The 22,701-nt window shown below is 28.9% G+C and overlaps 1 protein-coding gene across 1 annotated transcript in view; it reads right to left on the bottom strand.

Moving 5' to 3' along the window:
* The window catches only part of LOC129968695 (protein c-ets-1-B-like), a 75,184-nt gene extending 53,049 nt beyond the window's left edge, over positions 1-22,135 (bottom strand). Inside the window, exons 1-2 of the mRNA XM_056082855.1 lie at positions 21,818-22,135; positions 15,862-15,973 (exon numbers count right to left, since the gene is read on the bottom strand). Of these exons, the coding sequence (XP_055938830.1) occupies positions 15,862-15,963 (102 nt within the window). The 5' untranslated portion in view covers positions 15,964-15,973; positions 21,818-22,135. The remainder of the gene's footprint in view (positions 1-15,861; positions 15,974-21,817) is intronic.
* Positions 22,136-22,701: the final 566 nt, after the last annotated feature.

Below are 22,701 nucleotides of genomic sequence, written 5' to 3'. Positions count from 1 at the left end.
CGTTTGTCAAAACAATTTACGATTGCTAATATTATGATTAAAAAAAAAAAAAAAAAAACGTACGAAATTGTTCTTGAATTTGGGAGAGAAAAAAAAAAAGGAATAAGTTAAGAAGACAAAAATATGATTTTACTTCCTGTATATTCTTAAATAAGGATCGATTTGCCTGCAGTTCTTACAAAAGTATATTCCAATGTTAAGTTAAAATTTCTCATTTAAAAAAAATTCATTTTTATTTTGCTTTACAGAGTGTAATCCTATTTTTATATTGTATACATTTCCTCCAATCTGACCGATTAAGAGAAATTTATAAATTGTGGATTTATAATGACGCTAAATATTTTTTTAATAAAACAGAAGTTTAGTTTAAAAAACACTTAAAATATTCACCTTTTCCTTCTTTTTATATTATATAGTCGGATTTCCATAATATCCTTTTATTTAACTGTCCTCTACAAGCAATCGCTCAAATGTAACGAAAATGTGTATCTATCTAAACCAGTAATTATCAAAAGAAAGAAGGTAATGAGGAAATTAAATGCATGAATTTGGGATCCTAGAAATAAGCCTTCTGAGCCACTAGACGCTTCCCAACGGCGAATTCTAGTATGTTCTCAAATAGTGAGCAACTACAACATATATCCTTTAATGAAGCTGTTTTGACTTGCTGAAATATCACCGATAAGAGAAATTCTAAACCATCACACACAGGAGATAAGCTTCAGCAAGTAAACAGCAATACCGCAACCTCGCAATTTCTGATTCGTCCCTCCGCTGGGCGTAACCCCCTAAGCGCATCATGACCCTAACATAAAAATTCACCCCGCTGAATACTGAACAACCCCACTGGCTCAAATCTCCCCTGCTGGTATGAGACAGAAAGGTCAAATAAAAGGCGCTGGGAGAAACACTAACTACACATAATCACAACCAAAGCAATGGGGCGTTTCGCCCATGATCAGATCAATTTTAGTGGTTAAAAAAAATTAGCACTGAATGATGAGGCACTTTTGTCTACTATTGGATATGCCTCGGATGCATCCCAACCTGCAATTGAAGCGCCTGTAAGGGGAAAAATAAATGAAACGGCATGGGAAAAGGATGGACCGTTGTGGTTTTTGTCGCCTAGACACAACAGCAGTGTCGTGTTAAACTAAGTGGACAGTCTAGAAGCGTGAGAATTGGCTACGCACATGACACCAACTTTACCGAAGCATTACAGTTACAGTTCCAGGTGAATAATTAATAACAAACACGTGGTTATCCTTCGATGGAGATGGATGAAGAGGGTTGTGCAGAACAAAAATTTTATTTATTTATTTAGGCAAACAGATTTGTAGCCAATATATTTCAAGTTAAAATAAAATTAAGAAATGTAATTCATAAATTATCTAAATTTTGTCTCTTCATATTTTTAGGTAATCTCGATTTATTTCGGATGTGTATATATTTTCAGATTTCCTTGAGGGTGGTTTTATGGTTCAAAAGCCAGATTTTGACATGCGGTATTAATGACTTTTAAAGTAAAAGAGCAAGAAATAACTCACAAAAGATAAAATTAACAGGCAATTTTCAATGCGACCGAATAAACTAAGAACAGTGATTCAAATACTTTTTAAGACCAAAGTCGAAGAATTACAAATAAAGTTAATGAAAAATTACGAATACGGTTTTATGGAAGGACGAACTAAACTGGGGAACTTAAATATATAAAACAAAAGCACATTCATGACTTTTTAGCAAACAAATGTAAAACTAATAAAAAATAAATTAGGAATTAAAGCTTATTATTTGAGATATAAATAAATTTTTAATTAGTAACTTGTAAATTTACTGTACTATCTTTGATAATCATATTAATAATAATGACGGTTAGAGAATTTTGAAACATTACCACAAGCAACAACAAGAAACAAATAAATAAAAAGTCATATTTTTTTGCCATGTATAATTTATGGCAGTTCCCTAATGGCGTTCTAATCAACACTGTTTTATCTATCACTTTTTCCACAGCTGATGCTCATGAATTTTCCTTGAAACTTGCTAAGGGGCACTTAATTTATTAATAAAATAAATTATTTCTTTCAACAACAACAAATTAACTCAAAATATTGTATCCAAAAAATTTAACATAATAACAATAAAAAATATCAACCGACAATTCAAAATTTTAAAAAACACCATCATACTCCCAAAAGAAAATAAATGACAAAAACCGCCTTCCTCTTTTATGATTCTTTATCTTTCTTAACAAGTCTAAAACCCATGAGTGCAATTCAACGCAGAAGGATAAGACATATGCTTTTACAGGAAAGCAATTTCGACTTAATGCTAAGGAAAATATCGAGTTAATTGAAGATACATCCAATCTTGAGGTTTAAATTATTGAACACTAGAAGATACTTGTAGGAACAAGTATACCTAATTGCCTACTCAAGCAGTGTCCAAAGTTTTCTCAAGGAAAACGACGAAAATCGCTAACAACTTCGCTTGGAAAGCACCGGTAAATGTATTCTATTTGGAATTCTTCCAAACTGTACGACGAGAATAACAATCAACTAAATAGTGGTGAGAGCGGGGAGAGGAATTCCCACGCAAAAATGTTTTTTGCGACGTTTGCATACTCCTACTTCGAGTTTTTCCGACATTCAACCGGTTCTTGCAAGAAAATATAACTTGTGAATGAACAGAAACCGTACACCCTTCGCAAGAGCTGCAACGTAATCGTTCGCGGATCGCGATAAACTCGAAGAAATAAGCGGTTCATGAGTTAACTTTGTCCTGATAATTTAATGATTGCTTGATGTAAATAAAAGATATCAGCAATTGGCTTAAAAACTTTCATTGTAATCATTTCGAAAACCCTCGCTGAAGTAATGAAATTTATATTGTAGTTAAATGGCAAACTCTGTATTTTTGAATATGTCATCAATGATCTAAATAAAATGATACATCTGCATTATAGCAACACGAAAGATAAATATAAAACCTCAAGTTAAGGAAATCTTATTCAAACTCATCAGTCAAAAATTTTAACATTTGATGTTTAAAAACATCTTACGATAAACAATTACTCGACAAAAATCAAAACTATTTTTTAAAAACATGGCAAAATTTGAAACAAAATACCAGTTATATGCAGCAAAATAATGCCAGAGTTTCACTTAAACCAAAACTTCTTGATAATATATTTCCGATCTTAAAGGGGCCTCATTAAAACAAAACGTTCGTTTACTCGAAATTTGAGGTTCGAATCATTTTGCACCTTTGCATATTATCTATTAAATCACAAAAATCTGATAGATACATATATACACAATTTTGGCATCAATTCCACAGTTATATGAACATAAAGACAGACGGAATAGTAAACCTATAGACAGACTTAGTTTACAAAACTATCCTGGGGATAAAATTACGTCAAATTTCATTCAATCAACTTATTGTGCATTGGAGCTGCAGTATTTACATGAAAACAGAAGGCTTTAAAGATTTTCTTTAATCAGATATACAAAATTTGACAGATTTATAAGTTCATGTTAAGAAATGTCCTTAGAGCACAGGCCATTCTGTTACTTAGTAATCGTGTTCACAGACAATCGCGTCAATACCGATGCGACAATTCCAAAAATTATGTTTTTGGATAATAATTTTCTATTTGTAAATAGTTAATAAATTAAATATAAACTGCATCATGAATTCAATAAATCAAATATTTTCATAGTCCAATGAACATTTTTTAATAGCATTTTACTCGATATTTCAAAGCATTCCATTCAAATAAGTTATGCCCCAACCGTTTGAAAGAAGGAATAAGCACTACTAATGAACTTTAATACAATGATGGGTTAGATCTTCGCTTAAGGTCAAAACAATGACTGCGATACTGTTCGCTGCCTCCAAGAACAATCAAAGCGTAAACATCTTTCTAATAACTTTCATTTGCTGGTCAGCGAGCGGTGAAACCGACGTGTTCCAACGACGATTAGTGTATCAAATTGTATCAACAAAAAGAGAAAGAAAAATAAAACACGAAGGGAATAAAAATATATAATTTAGAAAAATGAATATTTTTGACCTTACATCATATATACATCATATATCATTTCAGGGTATATTTAATTATTAATAAGATCTAATTTTAAAAACTAAAAAATCGGTATTTTTATTTAAAAAATATTTAAATTTATATAATTATTAATAAAAAATAATTTTCGAGACTAACTCTGCAAAATATTCTTCGTCATTTTATAATAATGATCTGTCCAGAAAAATTATTTTATATATCATGAAATATAATTTTGTTCAGATAATTTCTTAAAAATCAGTTTTCGCTCACTTAAAAAAAAAAAAAAAAAAAAAAAAAAAAATTTGATAATCACTTTAACAATAATAGCAATTCCTGAAATCTCTTATCTGTACTTATTTCAATACTATGATTCCGAGGCATTTGAAATACTTATAATTTAACTACCAATGAGTACAGACAAATTTAACTTCATGGGAAAAAAAAAAAAAAAGAATAATGATACTAATTCCGACAGATTTGTTATATTTTTTTAAATATTATATATTATTATTATTATTATTATCATCATTGAAGTATCAAAACGCTGTATGTCAAAAACCAAATTAAAAAAAAGCATATAAAATTTTGTAGTCACAATTGAAATCACTAATGACATACGAATTTTGTGTCAACGCGTAACAATTTGAGAGCAGATGCAGCTATTGTTTGGCCACAATAAAATGCTTCGACAAATTTGACATAAGATACTTTGATATAACAATAACAATACGCACGTAGTTTAAAACGCCCTATTCGTATTAATTTTCTGTCTTAATTTTCATGGACAAAGAATACAAATATGAAATAATAATAATAATATTACAAATAAAAGAATACAAATAAATTAAGATTTTATGACAGTACACAAAAGTACAAATTTAAAAATTGCTCCATTCTAATGACAGAACAATGAGTACAAGAGGTCAAAATTTTAAAAAAAAGTACAAAGGATATACATATTTGTCTTTCCCCCCTTCTTAATAGTAGTTTTATTCACCTTACAAATTTAATTTTTAAAAAATTACCAAAAAAGTCTTCAAGAAATGCCAATATTTTGGACAGAGAACATAAAAATGTATCTCACCTTTTTAAAAACGATTATCCACAATCGTAAATAAAACCCCGAAATAAACAATGCCAACTTCTCACGAAATTTTGAAATGACTGCGAACAACTTCACCATACTCAAACTAATATTTTTATTATATCATTCCTTTAATTCATGGTGGATAGGTAAGGACAGTAAGGTTAAGTCGCGGCAACGCCATATCGCACACCAAGGACAGTATTAAAAAATGCGTATATTTATGTCAAAAAAAGGACAAGTCCTACAGGATGAAGGTCAAAGGACGTACGACATTTTAACACGAGTGGCGAATATTGGTATTTGATTGTACATTAATAGCTCACCAACCTTGAAAACCAAGTTCCTAAACACCACATAGGTAGCTTCATTGCAAAGCCTAGCAGACTCAACTCAAGTGTGACCATGTAATAAAAGTGTGGCAAAGCCATTATCATTTACTCTTGTTGAGGTAAAAACATGAGACGGAAAAACTTTGAAGTGGTATCAACTTCAGATCAAAATTTACAATCTTAAGTGTCGACTAAGACCCCGCGACGGTTTATTATGCAATTTCCCACGGTTGATTTTTTCCCATGTCAAGAAAAATGATTTGTGAATGCTGAAAGCGTTTTCCAAGATATCTCGAAGGTGAAGTACTGGTTGACCTTCAAATTCTGTAAATCATAGGAGATTCATCTTCTGCCGAGATGATTGATTTTATATGGTGGTTCGAAGACACTACTGAGGTGTAATAGCATTTTTTTTTAAATATAATAATAGTAATAATGATGGTCTTATATTTTTCTACTAAGAATAAAAATAAAGTTGACAGTACAGAACAAAGACCAGTAAAAATAATTTTAGACAGCATTCGAATATATTTAAAAATAACTAACTATTGAAGAACGTAATGGAACTCTATAATCAAAACTAAAATTCTTCATTTATTTAGAGCCATAAAAAGTGTATAAATAACCGAAAACTTTGCTAATTCGTAAAATGAAATAAATTTAAATTTATTCGATTTTTTTTTTTTAATACTGAACTAAAGTAAGTCGTCGTAAACTAGCATTATAGCCAGCTACCAAAATGAACTATAACCAAATTATCAATTAAATTGCATAATAAAAATATTCTAAAATCTAATTTTCATATATAATTATATGCATAATAATTTTTATTTGTAAAATATCTATAATTCTTTTAAATTAAAATTTTGAAAAATCAAATCAGTTAAGAAAAAAATAATAAGATTTCTTTGGTTTTTAAGATAACTCGTTTTCAATTTCAAATAAAGTGAATTAAAAATTATATTTCGTTATGAATATCAAACATTCTGACACTATTGTACAATGAATTTATTTCCTTTCACCTATAAAATTGAAATTTAAACGAAAATAACTAAACTATTATACTTGCTGAAATTATTACAAATATTTTTCATTGTATTTAAACTGAAATAATTTTAATTGAAATTAGTTATTTCATAAAAGCAAACTTCATATTGAGGATATAAAATATGGAATATATGATCCAGCACGATCATCATCGACAGCTAAATTATCCCATTACTAAATAATGCGATTAGATGCCATATATGAAAGTAATATTTGCCGTTGTATTCAGATTAGAGTAATTTTCATTGAAATTGGTTACTTCATAGAGTAATATTGCCGACGGAAAATATGGAATGTATGATCCAGCACGATTATCATCGACAGTTCAATTACCTCATTACTATATAACGCGATTAGATGCCATATATGAAAGTGTTATTTGCCACTGTATTCAAATTGGAGTAATTTTCATTGAAATTGATTACTTTATAAAGTAATATTGCCGACACAAAATAAGAAATGTCGTCTAATCCAGAATAACTATTGTTCATTGTTGAACTATTTCATGCCTAAGTAACATGATAACATCTCTTATATTTAATTCAGTCAATAAAGAAAAAGAAAAAATTTAACAAAATTCGAGAACTTGTTTAATATCTTGAATTTTTGAACCTTCATAGAAATTACACACTTCCTTATAAAATATGCAGAGCAATACAAAAAGGGCAGTCCTTAATGCGGAATTCATTTCGGTTCCTTTTTTCGTTATTCTATTAAATCGAAACACAAAGCACGTGCACAAATGTGGAACGGAAATTTTATACTTTTTGATATCCTTCTTATACTCGACACTATCCTGATAAAGACTATGATGGTACAAAAATTATCCTGAAAGCTTGTGAATGACCAGGATATTTAGCTCTCAAGGCAACTTTGGCGGTAAAAAGCATAATCTGATTACAATGGGTGGAGCTGAAAAAACAATTCCTACTTCCCGCGTTCTAAATAAGGAAGGGCAAGATTAAGACTGTAGCTTCACTCCAGTGGTAACATCAATTGAATCCTAATTCGGACGCCCGACTCGAGAAACACAGATGTTTCGACCGGTAAAAATCAACACAGGAAAAGAGCATTTCATGTTTGATAATGTCTTCTTCCTATTTCCCAGTCGGAAAATGGTTTTGCTATAAAGATGAATTTGGTAAGGTCACACAATATTCAGCACAAGTAAATGGAGTAAAAAAAAAAAAAAAATACAAACCTTTGGTGTTACTTTAACTATAGATGTTTAAACTATAAATGTATGTAAAAAAATTAGATAAACAATTATGTAATATAAGTAATGTAAAATAAATATTAGGCTTTGACTATAAAGCAGAAAGCTGAAATTAAATACAATTTACAAGATGATATCTTCTTTTTTAAAAAAATGTTTCATGATGGAAAAAGATCTTAAGTATTTCCGCTTCTAAATATATGCAAAATCCGAGAAAAATAGAAAATAAAAATCCTGATTTTAAAATTGTAAATTAAAATTATTTTTTGTTACGGATCATTCTTATTCCTATTTTGAATAACAAAACAATACATACTCAAGTCAAAACACTAGCTACATATATATAGCTCAAAGTAATGTTAAAAAACAGAAGTAACTTAAAAGACCAAGTAATAATTCTACATGTGCAAAAGATAGGCGAATCCAATACTTTGGCTTGATAACATACTTCTAATTTTTAGATCACAGAAGAATTATTCAGACAAAGTTCACTAAACTACAGGTGAATTATGAACCCAAAGGCGGAACATAAATTAATAATTAAAATTCATTTCTGATTCATAAAATAAGCCTATTACAATTGGAAATAATCCAACACGAACATACGATATTCATTATTTATTTATTTGTAGTTTGGATATTAGAAAGCCCATCAACATTTTTTATACGTATGCCAGTCAAAATACACTTAGCCACACATATATAGCTGAAAGTTATTTTAAAAGATCGAAGTAATTAAACAGACCCATTAATAATACGTGCAAAGGATAGGCCAACCCAACACGTTGCCTTAACATGGTCATTCACATAATGGATTTCTAATTTTTAGACCAGAGCAGAATGACTCGAGACGAAGTTCACTAAACTGCAGGTGAATTATAAACCAAGGCGGAACATAAATTAATAATTAAAATTCGTTTCTGCTTCATCAAATAAACCTATTACAACTGGAAATAATCCAAAATGAATATACGATATTTATTATTTATTCATTTGTAGTTTGGATGTTGGAAAACCGATCAGCATTCTTATTATTTATTTTTCCAATAAACAAATCACATACGACCTGAACAAACAAACATTCTATCATAAATATCCAATAAAGTAAAGCTATCCTCTTCTCTAACCCTACTTGCTCAACTGATTCGCAATCAAATACTTGCCTTATATAAATATATAAAAAAAAGTGACCAGCGGAACCTCTTAAAACAAGACACGCTTCAGCAGCAGTCTAGCTTATTCAAGACATTTTTTTCTTCTTTTCTTTTCTTTTCTCTTTCCATAACTGACAGCCGCAATGAGCCAATATGAAATAAATAAATCGAAATTCTGCAGAAAGCGAAATGGGTTGTCTCTCCAGAGGATCTGCCTTCCACTCGCTGAACACCGACTTCAAGGTCTGCTGAATCAAGATTGACACAGGGCACTTGTGGTGCCATCAATCGGAACAAGACAGTATCATCCTCACAAGGTCCTTCGACATAACCTTTTTCATTTTTCTAAATTTGATGCTTCCACAGATAGGAATTTATGTTGCAGATGGTTCTGCGCGCGATTCTGGAACGGCAGATTGCCTTATTCCATGCATAATTGTATTTCGATTTCTTCAGGGAAGTCCAGCAAATTTCTAGTGACTTCGGTTTACTCAGCGCGAAGTCAGTAAAGGTTTTTCATATCTGTTTGTTTATGGATGCGTCTTCTGAAGGAAGAATTTTCGACTTGCTTATTTGGATTGGAAGAATCCCAGAAGGTGAAAGCTTAAGATCATAACTATCTATATTTTTCTCCAGTGGAATCTTGGCATGGAATTGATTCTCTTGGGTAGTCATGGACGTCGGCTATCTCTAACAAATTCTGCTATTTCAAAATGGAATTTTAAATCGTACTATTTTGTAATTTTATTGCGTGTAATAAATCAGCAAGAAATATTAATTGCATTTCTTTAAGATGGGAGGATATATTTCTATTATATTAGCTTTTTGAACGTCTCGCGGCTAATGCATCTCACAGTTGCTTGTCTAAAAAGTTAACTATCCTTAACAAATTAATAAACGATATATATTATATATATATAGTAAATGTCACATTTTAAGAATAAATATTGGCAAACATTTTTAATTGGCTTTCTATTAGATTTTCGCCATTATGTATTTTTTTTTAATGATCATTTTTTTAAAATCATTCCATGAAAACAGTCCAGACACTTCACAATCGTAGAACCGATTAAAAAAATAATGACAACTGAATAAATCAACAATTAACAATTTAACTGTTTCGACCTCTTCGAAAAATGCATTTCAAAACTGTGTCTCAAAAATGTAAAGATGATGAGGACACTCGTCAAACACAGAGTATGTATAATATGAAATTATGTTGTAATGAAATGACTTCTTTATTATTTCAATAATCACATTTATTTATTTACTTACACTAACATACATTTTTTTTGTATATGAATGAAAAGAAACATAAAAAATTAATTTATTATTTTAATTTGCTGTTCGAGAATGGTATTGAACAAAGCATGATACAAAGCATAATAATCTTTCATTTGTTCTTTTGATTTTGACTTGGCCTCAAAATATTTTAAGCATCTTGAAATTGACGAATATGTTTGAGTTCTTACTAAATTAAACCGCAAACTGTCACTACTTATTACTCCTGACGAATAAACTCGTCATAATGCAAAATGTTGCACTTTTTCCATGACGAGTACACTCGTCAAAAACAATTAACTGGTTAACTCTTTGACATTTCCAATCAGAAAAATGCTCTTTCCTAGAGCATCAGATAAAAAAAAAATTTTATTTTAAGAATGTATTAAATTGTTATTCTAGATATTAAATATAAGAGAGCTAAACAAAATCCAAGTTAATTGTTTTGTTTGTTAATATATCTTTTAGAAAAAAATACCTATAAGTTTAAAAAAAATACGTTTCATTAATAATTAATTCATTGATAAATGTTAAAAGTTTTGGTATATTACAGTTAACAGAAAAGGATATTTTGTTTCTAATTTTGTTCCGCATTAAAAAAAAACTGTTAAAGGAAACTGATTTTTTAAAATTGTTATAAAACCGGATTTTTAAGAAAATGGAGTTATTTAAGATAAATTTGCATACAGATAACATGAAGGAGAGAAATCGCATATTTTTTTCGTTTTGTCTCAATACTTCAAAAAAAAACAACAGAACATTAGATTGAAACTACATCTTTTTCGCGGGTCATTTCACGAAATAATCAGTTTGTTGAAGGATCGAAATCGAAAACTATAAACAAATAATAAAGGAATAATTATTTCATTACATCGCAGTCACGGCCTCTAAAACAAAATAAGCAACACAATCCGTGTCTCTACGAAAGAGACAGAACTCATTCACAATTCATTCGTCGTAAAATGAAACAGAATCGTTACAAAACTCGCCATTTCTTGTTTTTTCTTTAATGAACAAGCGACAATAACGAGAAATCTCTAAATGGATTATAAGGCCCTAAAGCTAGGCGAGCCTTTGTTCCCTGAACGATAATTAGGCCTCTGTCCTCAAAATGTCTCTCCAAAGGAAAATATACTTCCTACAACTCGAAGCAGTCGCAAGGCAATTAGAACACACTGGAAGTCATTCATACACAAAAACGTGCCTACGCTACGACGAACGAACTTGATGTCTATGACCCAAGTTAGGTTTCGGTCTCAATGAAAATGTTTAAAGCTTTTTTCAACGTTTTGGGTGGTGATGATTTTTTCTCTGAAAACGTATTCTTTGAGTTTTTAACATATTGATTTACCTCCCAAGAAAAACATGTTGTAAAGATTTAACTGTTACGGCGTTTTTCTAAAAATAAGATTAGCTCTGGAAACCACGTTTTGTTCTGAAAGATAATTATTTTCTAGGGATAGTTGATTTTTATCAACATTTATTCAGACATTATGATTTCCTAAAATATTAATGAATTATAAATAAATTGTTAATAAAACTATTCATTTATGACACACGAATATCATTTTTTAAATGCAGATTACATGTCGTGTGTTACGGAAGATGTGTTGAATCCATTTATTTCAGTGATGATATTATTTAAATTTTTGTTTTTAGAGTATGGTTAGTATTATGAGCATTCTGAAAAAAATTAATTAGTGTGAGGCTTTCTTTGTTTCTCTCTAATTTTTCCTTTCGGAAAATTGCGTAAGATTCTTTAATTTAAAAATGTAAAATCCAAATAGATGAAAAATGGAAACAAAATATCCTCTCAAATAAAATGTCTTACAAATAAGACAACATTCAGCATTTTGAAATTTACGTATTCCTTGCCAATGCAGTAGGCGAATCCCATACCTAAATCCATTAATACAATTGTAACTATGCCATTCAGAAAGCTATTATAATAAAAATTCTAATGAAATAAAAATACATAATACCTGTGTAAGCAGCGATATATATTCTTGCGATAAGACAAATAATTTCTTAAATTCTGTTTAATTATACTTAATTTTAAAGAATTTCAATGTTCATGGAAAAAAATTGCATGTGCTCTTCCACCACAAAGTCCCAAACCTGAATAAATCTGACAGGAAAAATAATTGTTTCAAATTTAAATTCCTATTAAACATTCAAATAAAAGTGGCTAATATTAACACAAATCAGATTAAATTAAGACTAATTTATAAGAAGGTAAGTAGAAATTAAATTATGGATATTACAAGAAGACTCATCAATATATCCATAGACTAGCATGTAAACCAATTCATTAACAACAACAGAAGTGCTACCTGCATTCCTTTTCCTCACTTAGTTCTTGTTAAATTTCGCCCTCCCAACAATAAATTCGAGATTGTACGATACAATGAAGATTGAAAAGCGGAAACAATGCATTCATTACACAGGAATGGCAGCAATTGGAGAGACCATACCACATCTTTTCTTAAAGAACAATAGGCAAAGGCACATATTTGTTTTCACTACAAACTTTAAACTGAATGAGCAACTGGAGCTTAGAAGGGCAAGTCATCAAAAAGCCAGTTCTTTATTTCTTAGTCCAGTTCTTTCACGGTTGATTTAAACACGAGAGCTTTAGATTTAATCAGATAAAGCCAGCTGGACATTCCAGAGCTTTGAAGTCTACTGGTTTTAAGGAAGTCAACTTTCAATTTCAGAAAAGCGGATCTTTCAATAACAGTCTGATATCTACTTTTAGATCGCATATTTAGAAATTCAACATAAAACACTTTTCATTGATAAGGAATTCAAAAAGGGATTCACAGATTATGAATTTTTAAGTAACAGAATATTATGTATTCTCATTAAAGTTCCACAATAAAGAAGGATACTCATTTAAAAAAAAAATTCTTTTAAAAGAAAAGACTATGCTACATTGGATCAAAAGGTACAAAATGTTCAGTTTAATCCAAACAGTACAAAACTGTTTCATGTTTAGATTACAGTCCCAATATTGTGCTCTTAAACACGAAAAACAGATGGTAATAATAATAATAATAAAAACCTATGTTTCATATATGAATAAAAACTTCATTATATTGTAAACATTTCTTATAATGGATTGAAATTTAAAAACTTGGAAGAGATTCCATGCTACAAAATAAAAGTGGAAGAGAAAATCTCACTTTGGACTTAAAAAATTAATATCACTTGTCCAAAACTCTCACTTTGGACTTTTTAATTTTAACACTGGCAAAAGCAGACGACTGATTGATTTAATGGAACAATGAAATTCGTTTGAACTTCATCATGATATTAAAAGCATTGTTATAAATTATGTATCAAACTAATTTTTTTTAAAAAAATGTATTAAAACTGGAGAAAAAAATTGCATCATTAGAGAAAAATACTTTTTTAAAGTTTTAAAAAATAGTTTAGATGTCATTTTTATGGGATAATAGTTTTAGAAGAAATAAAAGAATACTAAAAACTTGCTACTCTACTCTTTTATTAACGTATTTTAAATCACTTCTGAACTTACCATTCTTGCATTAAAGTATTTAATTAACTTTTGGACTTTGGAAAATTCATAGACCTTTCTCTTGTCTTGAAGGATACAGGTACTATGTTTTAAAATAGCACAAAAACCGTAGATACGTATCAGACATCCAAATATTTATTTTTATAAAGAGAGAGAAAGTGAGAGAGATTTTATATTGGTAGCAATTCAATGAATGTACTATAAAATTTAAATTCCTTTTAATAGATAAATAAAATTTTTCACAAAAAAAAATTTTAGTTTTAAAAAATGATAAATATACGCATATACATATGTGTCCTTGAAAAGGTTGGTTCAAGTTTGTATACAAAGTTGTAACACAAAACAAAAATTGCTAGCATGATCATTTTCCAACCTCAGACACCACAGATGGAAAGCCTAGTTCGCAAATTCATTCACCTCCAACGACATTTCTCTAACCGCTAATAGCTGGACAAGAGTTATTGAAGGACATCAAGTGTCAAAGCCAACATTTTCTCCCCAAGAAACATGAATGGAGTAGTGAAAAAATAGAGAAGGGAAATGCTTGCAGCTACGGAAGACAGTTGATAAGACCTCAGGCGAGGGGAGAAAAGGAAAAAAATTAATATCACTTGTAAAAACATTGAAGAGAGGGAAAAAAAACAGTAGTCCAAACAAGCATCCGGAGTGGCAATTAACAATATCCGGTCTCAAAAGCTGTCCTCAACCACTTGACCCCTGGCTCGAAAAATGAATCACATTTTAACATACGTTTTATTTCTATTAAAGTTAAGTCGCGTTATCTTTAGACTTGGGGGTAATTAAGAGCATCCGCTTGCTCTTGGTTCAACTAATTGAACCTTTCAAACGATCTACGACTTCGATAGATTATTGAAGTCACACCTCGGGCATCAGGACCACAAACAAATTTCTAACTTGTTCTTCCCGGTAGGGAAAATGATCGCAGTTTTCCATAAAGGAAAGTAATCTTTCACTTGTAGTAAAACTACAATGAAAGGGTTTTAATAGTAAATGTATCAAAATTAGTATAACCAGAGTTCATTTGGGTTTTTAATCTTCAATGACTTATACTACCATTATTTAAAACTGTAGCAAATACCAAACAAAATCTTTACATAAGACTTTGGTTGATATTTGAGGACTATTTAACAATCGGATATGTATTTGGGACAATCACTGATCTCTTATTTTACGGCACAGAGAAAGAAAATAATCACAAGCAACAGAAATAACTTAGCATCAAGAAATTTAAACAATGGATACGCATGTATTGCCAATAATATTTGACTTGCTGATAACAGAGCATTGGCTCATTAGCACTAAATAAATTTCTGATTTGCTGATGACTGAATATTAGCTCATTAGCACTCAATAATATTTGACTCGCAGATGACAGAACATTAGCTTATTTACACTTTGATTTGAGATGGCTGAGTTGTTCAGACTGCGCTGAGATGTTCCGATATCGTTAATCCACTGCAAAAGAGGAACAAAACGCCTTTTATGTATTAAGAACGTCAGAATTTATTCAGTCGATAGCGAAATTAGATAATTAATATTTTCTCAGCGTAAATTAAAATCTGGAGAGAACTGACTTTGAGATATTTTTGTTATGATCTCAAGATACTGAGAAGATTCAAAAACACTTCTTTTTTTTTAAAAATTAATAATCATTCGGTTGTATACAAAATTTCTAAATATCACCTTACGGGAATTATTCTATTCGTTTATTTTATTTAATAAAAGAAAAACTTCATTAATTAATTAGTAATAATAAAGGTATCCGTCATGATTAATTTAATTTACCGCCACCTCTCAATTTTCATTAAAAGTAATTTTTTTCAGTCTTAATGAAAAAGAGGAGCATTTACTTCCCATTATTGTTAAATTTTAAATAAAATTTTTTGAACAAATGTGATTTTTTAAGATGAATAAATAGAAACCAAAAGCACTAAATACTTTTATATTAAAATATTAAACATCTCACGATTTTTAACAAAACAATTATCTAACAAAATTCGAAATTCTATGGATAGAAGGACTGCATACTGATTTTACCCATGATTTTAAAACAAAGCACATGAAAACAAACGATTTAAACCTGAAAACCGCTGAATGATAAGAAATATATTTTTACCTTAGCTAGTTTTTTGTTGGCAACATTCATATCGTAGTCTTTGAAAGGTGCGTAGAAATCTCTAGTATCCAGATTGTGATCACTGTAAAATTCTACATCCATTGTCTTCACACTGAAAAAGATAAATTTTTCAATAAATGTTATTTCAACGAGTAAATGTATTTTCATCATAAAATGATTTTCCTGTTTGTTGAAACTGAATTAAACATGAAATAGTTCAAGTATATTCAACATTTAACTGAGGAATCTTGAATACAAAATGAATTTTGAATTCGAGAAATCGCTAAAATTAATTTAGCTCTCCAACTTCACGAGAATCTATTTTTTTTTAAAGAAAAATCGTACCACAATAATAGTGGATGATTATGAAAATTAATAATAATGGCAATATGATCGAGAAAGATTATTCTAACTTTGAGGTTATGTTCATAAAACTAAATATATAAAATTTTAATTATCAAATGAGAATTATTTATGATATACACATCATACATGTAAGTTAGATTCCAAACGATAATTAGATATTAACAAAATCTTAGTTGTCATTAATCAAGATTTTGTTTCTCACAGCTAATAATAATCTAACTTTAAGGGGTAAAAAAAAATTATTATTATCTGCAATTAATATAAGTGATCAAGTTACCAATTTGTTTATTTTAAAACTATCGGCCATGATAAATTAATATTGAACTAAGCACAAAATTATTATTCAAAAAAACGGAAACGAAGACGATAACACTGTAGTTAAGAAATATAAAAAAATGCTTTTATTTTGCGATCTTATTTAAAAACGAGATTCTTTCAGAGAAAGAGCAAAATTTAAATAAGAACCTCAAAAATGTTTTACACCATATAAAGAAATTCAAATAGTTTTATTAGTTATGGCTAAGTGCTTTAGAAAATTGGTTTAAAAATATAAAAATATAGATTCGAAGATAATGCAGACGAATTTTTAACAGATGGATGCATTTTGAGTATCTTTCGCAGTAACGACGGGATAAAATTATTATGAAGTGCTGAAAGTATTAATATGCAATGTTGAAAATTGCTTCAATAAATGTTTTCTAAACCAAATGAATAAATATAACTTTCAAATTATCATAACCTTTGAAACCTAACCAACTTTAGTACAAGTTTTTTGCTATTTTATACAAAAATTGTCTATTAAAATTGGTAGAATATTTTCTTTTTTTCCCTTACAAAATATGTAAATTGATTACAGTACAAGATAACAAACTTACGCAGTTCCAGCACGCAGAAGAAAAAAAATTTCATTCTTATCTCAACATACGGATAGTTTCTTCTAAGGTTAGTTTAGCAGCAAATATATATCGTTCAGAAATTCCGTAATTTGTAATATTAATTTATTTTTGAAATACTTAATTAAAAGTAGTTTTTTTAAATATTTCGTTTTTAAAAAATATCCAAATTATTATACATTGTAAATCATAGAAAAAAATATCGCAAAAAACAAACTGCATCACTTTAATATTTTAATAATGATAAAAATAATGAAAAAAAAATTAGTTCTAATTTATTTTGAAAAAGCAACGGATGTAAGATAAATGGAGAGGGGCACTTTGATTATTTTTGACAACAATATGCAATTAAGGATTGAATCAAGCTTACAAGCGTAAAGTCAATGAAAGTTTTGCTACAATAGACCCTTACAAATTAGTTGCGAGTTTACAATGGATTATACCCTTTATGAGGATCTCAAATTGAAGAAAGGGGGGGGGGGAATGTGCAGAAATAAAGAATAAATATTTGCTTCAATTTTCGAGGAAAGTTCAACGGCCAAGTTAACAATGGGTCAAGTATAGGACAAACAATGGGACGCACGATCAAACGGCAACATTATTGACATTTTTTTGCTCTTGGGTCAGAAAAGGTCAATTTTATTATGTTTAACAAAAAAATGAAAAGGTGTATGAAATGAACTACGAAGTTTAGAATGCAGATTGATCTGAAAAGACTAACTACCATGCAAAGGTTTAATAAAAGTTTTGAAAAGTCACAGAAATAAGGTTCTTGGGAAATTTAAAAATTAATAAAACTAAATTATTGGCTACCTTTAAATTATTATTGCTCGATAATTTTGCTTTCAAAACATCCTAATTCAACTATCAATCAGTAAAATTTGAATTTGACAGTTCTAAAAGTAGAACAAAATATGATGCAATTAGGCTAATTCGAATTTTTCTTTGTTCCTATTTAACAAAATGTTTATGGAACCTATAAGTATTTAATTCGAACTTTTAATATGACTTATCAGATACGAATTATTCAAGTTCCAAATTTATTCAAAAGCACAAGATCTTAGATACATTCTAAGCTTTCTCTCCAATAGAAATGGTCCTTGTTCCCGGTAATTTTCAAAATAAAGTGGTTTCGATATTGATCTTATGCTTATTTCATTACTAATAATTTGTTTCTGTACAGATTTTTTTAAAAAAAATGAGGTTAAAAAATTTCATAAACACCTTTCAAAATAACTTCTTGTGATGATGTTATTTGACTGATAAATTACCTTAATAATTAAGGTTATTTGTTGCTTTTACATTATGTAATTCAATCATTTTTCATAATGAAAAATGACTGAACAATGATTAATTTGACCATAAAAAAAATAATTTGTTTCATTCTTTTAAAAAATTTTCCACTTAATTTTCCAATTTTTTTTTTTTTTTTAATGGACAACTAATAAATAAAAAGCTTCTGATAGCCTCCGTTACCCATTATCTTTATTTCCAGCTTTTGAATTAAAAAATGAATATTTATCAATAATCTACATTAATTATCTGATAACACCAGGGAAGGTATTTGGCCTGCTACAAGTCACCTTTTAACAGAAGGTTAAAAATCTCAGTAGAGAGCGAGTTAATTTTTATTTATATACATTTTGTAGTTTCCGTCATACAGTATCCTGTCTATTATATAGTGTCGTTACAATACAAGATGCTTTATTCTCGTAATCATTTTTTTTTTTTTTTTACATATTTTATTATGAAACAACCAGTGAAAAAAGAAATTCGGTTATCATTTTGTTTGATTATTTACAGTCAACAAAGCCATTAAAATAATTACCAACTTTGTTAATTGTGCATCATCAAAATATTGTAAAAACTTATTACATGTAGCTATTTTATAATAAAAAATTTAAGCTAATTCTTTTCACTTACATGATAAACAGTATAAAAATTTGTACATATTTGTTTTATATATAAAATGTGAACTATTTTTCCCATAAACATAGAATTCACTCAATACAGTAAAAATTTTAACTAGAAATATATATATATATATATACTGTGGTTCAGTTTGGAAAGCTATACTTTCGATCCTCAAAATCGGTGATTTTCAAGAATAACTAATTTAATAGGTCAAGAAAAATATACTAAATGGTTCACTTTTATAAGAATAACTTTTCATTGCATTAGCTAATGATAGAACATATTTTTGTTATATTTCCCCATTTAATTATAAGATAAAGTTATTTTTTAAAAAATTTAAAATTTTCAAAATATTTAAGGCATAAATAATAAGATAAAAATGAATTCTACAAGAATAAGATACATAAAACTCGATTAGCTGTAACTAGAGGCCCTATTTCTGGAAAATGTTATGAAACAAAATGATAAAAACATGAATTGATAGATGTAATGTTTAACAAAATTACTAAGGTACAATAATGTTAGTAATGTAGAACATGCTCTGGATATCAACAGATCTTAGGCTAAACTTTATAGAAGAAATCTGGGAACTCGCCCTTTTCTTTAAATTAAAACTAAATCAAAAATTAATTTTTGTGACAACTTAATGGTATTTTATGGGAAATGTCATCAGTGGCATATCAAAGGTAAGCTCGACCTATACCCTAATATGATTATTTTGCTCCTTAATCATCTAGCAAAGGTAAACAGCACCTAAGGCAAAATATATTTCCCTTGTCTTGTGAGATTTAACTTTTGAAAATGGTATAAATGCACAAATATTTTTGTCTCTTTGGGATCAAGGGAATCTATACCTCCCCACCCTGGTCTTGATGCCATTGACAGATATTTAGTTGACCATTGACAGATAACTAATAGGATGAAATCATAAACTTTATCTTAAAACAGAATGGGTAAAATTTGATGGCAAAATAGGAAAGTGCTTTCCCCCACTTGTAGTCAATCAGAGGATAAGACTTTCAATTTTTTTTCAGACAAATGTAAGGTTATTATTATTATTGCTTTTAATCACTAGCATTTACTTTATCCATCGCACACATGTTAATGGAGTAGGACAGGGTAGTAGTACTATTTATTCAGGTGCTTGGTTATGATAAATATCTCATGAAAAGAGAAATTTTCATCGCTTTCAGACAAAAAAAAAAAAAAAATGTATCACCATATACAAAGTTGGAAAAGTTTTATAGATATGGCATTTGGGCACTTGTGCATTAACCACATGAAAGTGATTAATCATCAAAAATATCATATTTATGACAAACAATGACTAATCAACGATAAAATTATAAGAGGTTATGTCCAAAATTTGTTAATGGCATACAGTTAATACAAGCATTTTCACTATTCATACAAAAGTGGTTAACAGAAATTGACCTTACTGAAATTACTGTGGCATTGGTTTAGTATTAAAATAACTACACAAGGTTAGCAAAGCAATAGATGTTTCAAGTAAAAAGAAAAAAAATTAGGATTAATTAGCAACGGTTATATCTGGAGGCAAGAGCTATTAGTTCTAAGCAAAAACTGGAATGTTATGTCAGTATGAAATATTACAGAAGTACAATAAAATTACTGTGTAATTATTAAAATGTAAATAAGCAATAGATTGCAACATGAATAAACAAACAAATATCCTATATCCCTAAACTTAGTATTTAAATAAAGGAAAATCATATAAATTTTTAAAAAGCAAGTATTACTCTCTAAAATATTGTTATATTAATTACACTTTTAGTTCTACTATAATTGTAATTAGAAAAATAATATATGATAAAAGCAAAATACATTCTGCAAAAGAGAAGAGAATTTCATTTGATAGAGATAAAAACAGAATTTTATTTGATAACAATAAGGAATGACAGAAACAAAATCAACTTGAAAAAAATTAAAGTAGAATCTTATTCTGTTTGCAATTTTTACAAGTAGTTTCTTTTAGAATTCATAATACTGAAATGTCTTACAGCTCGCATAGAAAATTCAAGCCATTTAAAAAATGTTTGAAAAGGAAAATAAAATTTTTCATAAAATGTAGGAAACTGACTTATGACAATATTTAGAAAATTTATTATTGCCAATAGCAACATAAAAAGTTAAACGTATGAAAAAATTCTAGAGTGAAGAAACAATTGATTTTTTCTTATTTATTTAAAAGTAATAATAACTCACACAAATTTACCTTTGCCTAGTTCATAATAAATAAAAAATTTAGACAATTCTTTTTTAAAAACTAGAACAGTTGATGAAGCAAAAACTCACATTTATTGGATCCATTGTTTTTTTTCCTAACATAAAAAAACCCATTTTCTATGAAATAATTGGGTTTACATTTAGATAAAGCAGTTATTTTTTTCCCTTGTTTTTTAGAAAGTAGGTGAAAAAAAGCTATTTTTTATTATAAGACAAAAGTATAAATTAAATTATAAAAATATTAAAAAAATCCCTGTATGAAGTTTCTTAAAATTAATTATATTCAGTAAAAAAAAAAAAGGCAAAACTTTGATCATTTCGAAATTGAAAATGCAAGTTTTTTTCACCTCAAAACGCATGAATCATCACACACTACTGCCGGTAGTTCCTCTTGTTTACTAAACACAATAACAATCGATAAATAATCAAACACAAGAGCAATCAAAAATATTCGTTAACCGATACTCTTATACAAAAAAAAATAAAGAAATGAAAGACAACAGATTATAAAATACATGTACAAAACTGAATCTTACCGACGACACTTGAAAGAAGCCAACAAGCGTCTTCGCCGAAACCTCTTCAAATGCTCAAGGAGCTTTGGTAGGCTTGCAGTTAGAGTTACGACCTTGAACTAAAAGTTTGAAAATAGTCACATTAACTAAACCAGGGAATCGCCCTTTTTTAATTCACCACAAACTAAAAGAACACCGGCAATAAACTCGAATTGTACAAATTTCGAACTTAAAGAACTTATTTATTGTAAATGTTATTTACAAAGCAAAGAACGCTTGGCTCAGAATCTCATTGAACAAAAACTTCGTACCGCTCAAGTCGAGACAGTGAATGAGAAAGCTCTTGATTGGCCAAGAGTATGTGAATGGCGAAGTGGGAGGAGATTGTGACGTCACATGAGTCAGGTTCACGGCCTGATGTAGCCAGCGTTTGGAGAAGTTGAATTTTGAAGCAACAACAGAACATTATTATGAGAGTTTATCGCTACTTTGGTGACAATTGGGAGATAAAATTCTGCTCGGTATATTGTGATCAAATTAAAAAACAAATTATGAGTTTTAAAAAATTGAGAGTAAAAGGTATTTGAAATATGAAAATATATAATAATAATTTATTAATATTTTAGGTTACATTTTTTAAATGTTCAAAACGCAGTATCAAATATTTTTGATATTCTGATAAAAATTTGTTAAGTGTAAAGTGAAAATCCCGAAGAAAAAAAATTTGTCCATACTAATATAGGCAAGAACTATAAATTTAACAATGTTAACAATGCTATTTGAATTACTAAATCCACAGAAATTTATTTGAATTAAAATCAGTTATGAACATAGCCTACAATAACCAAAAGTAATAAATCTGATGATAAAAATCATTTTAAAAGATAAAATATAACTTTCAATGT

Source organism: Argiope bruennichi, chromosome 5, assembly GCF_947563725.1.
Source record: "Argiope bruennichi chromosome 5, qqArgBrue1.1, whole genome shotgun sequence".
Taxonomy (NCBI): domain Eukaryota; kingdom Metazoa; phylum Arthropoda; class Arachnida; order Araneae; family Araneidae; genus Argiope; species Argiope bruennichi.
This window is presented reverse-complemented; position numbering and strand designations above follow the sequence as displayed.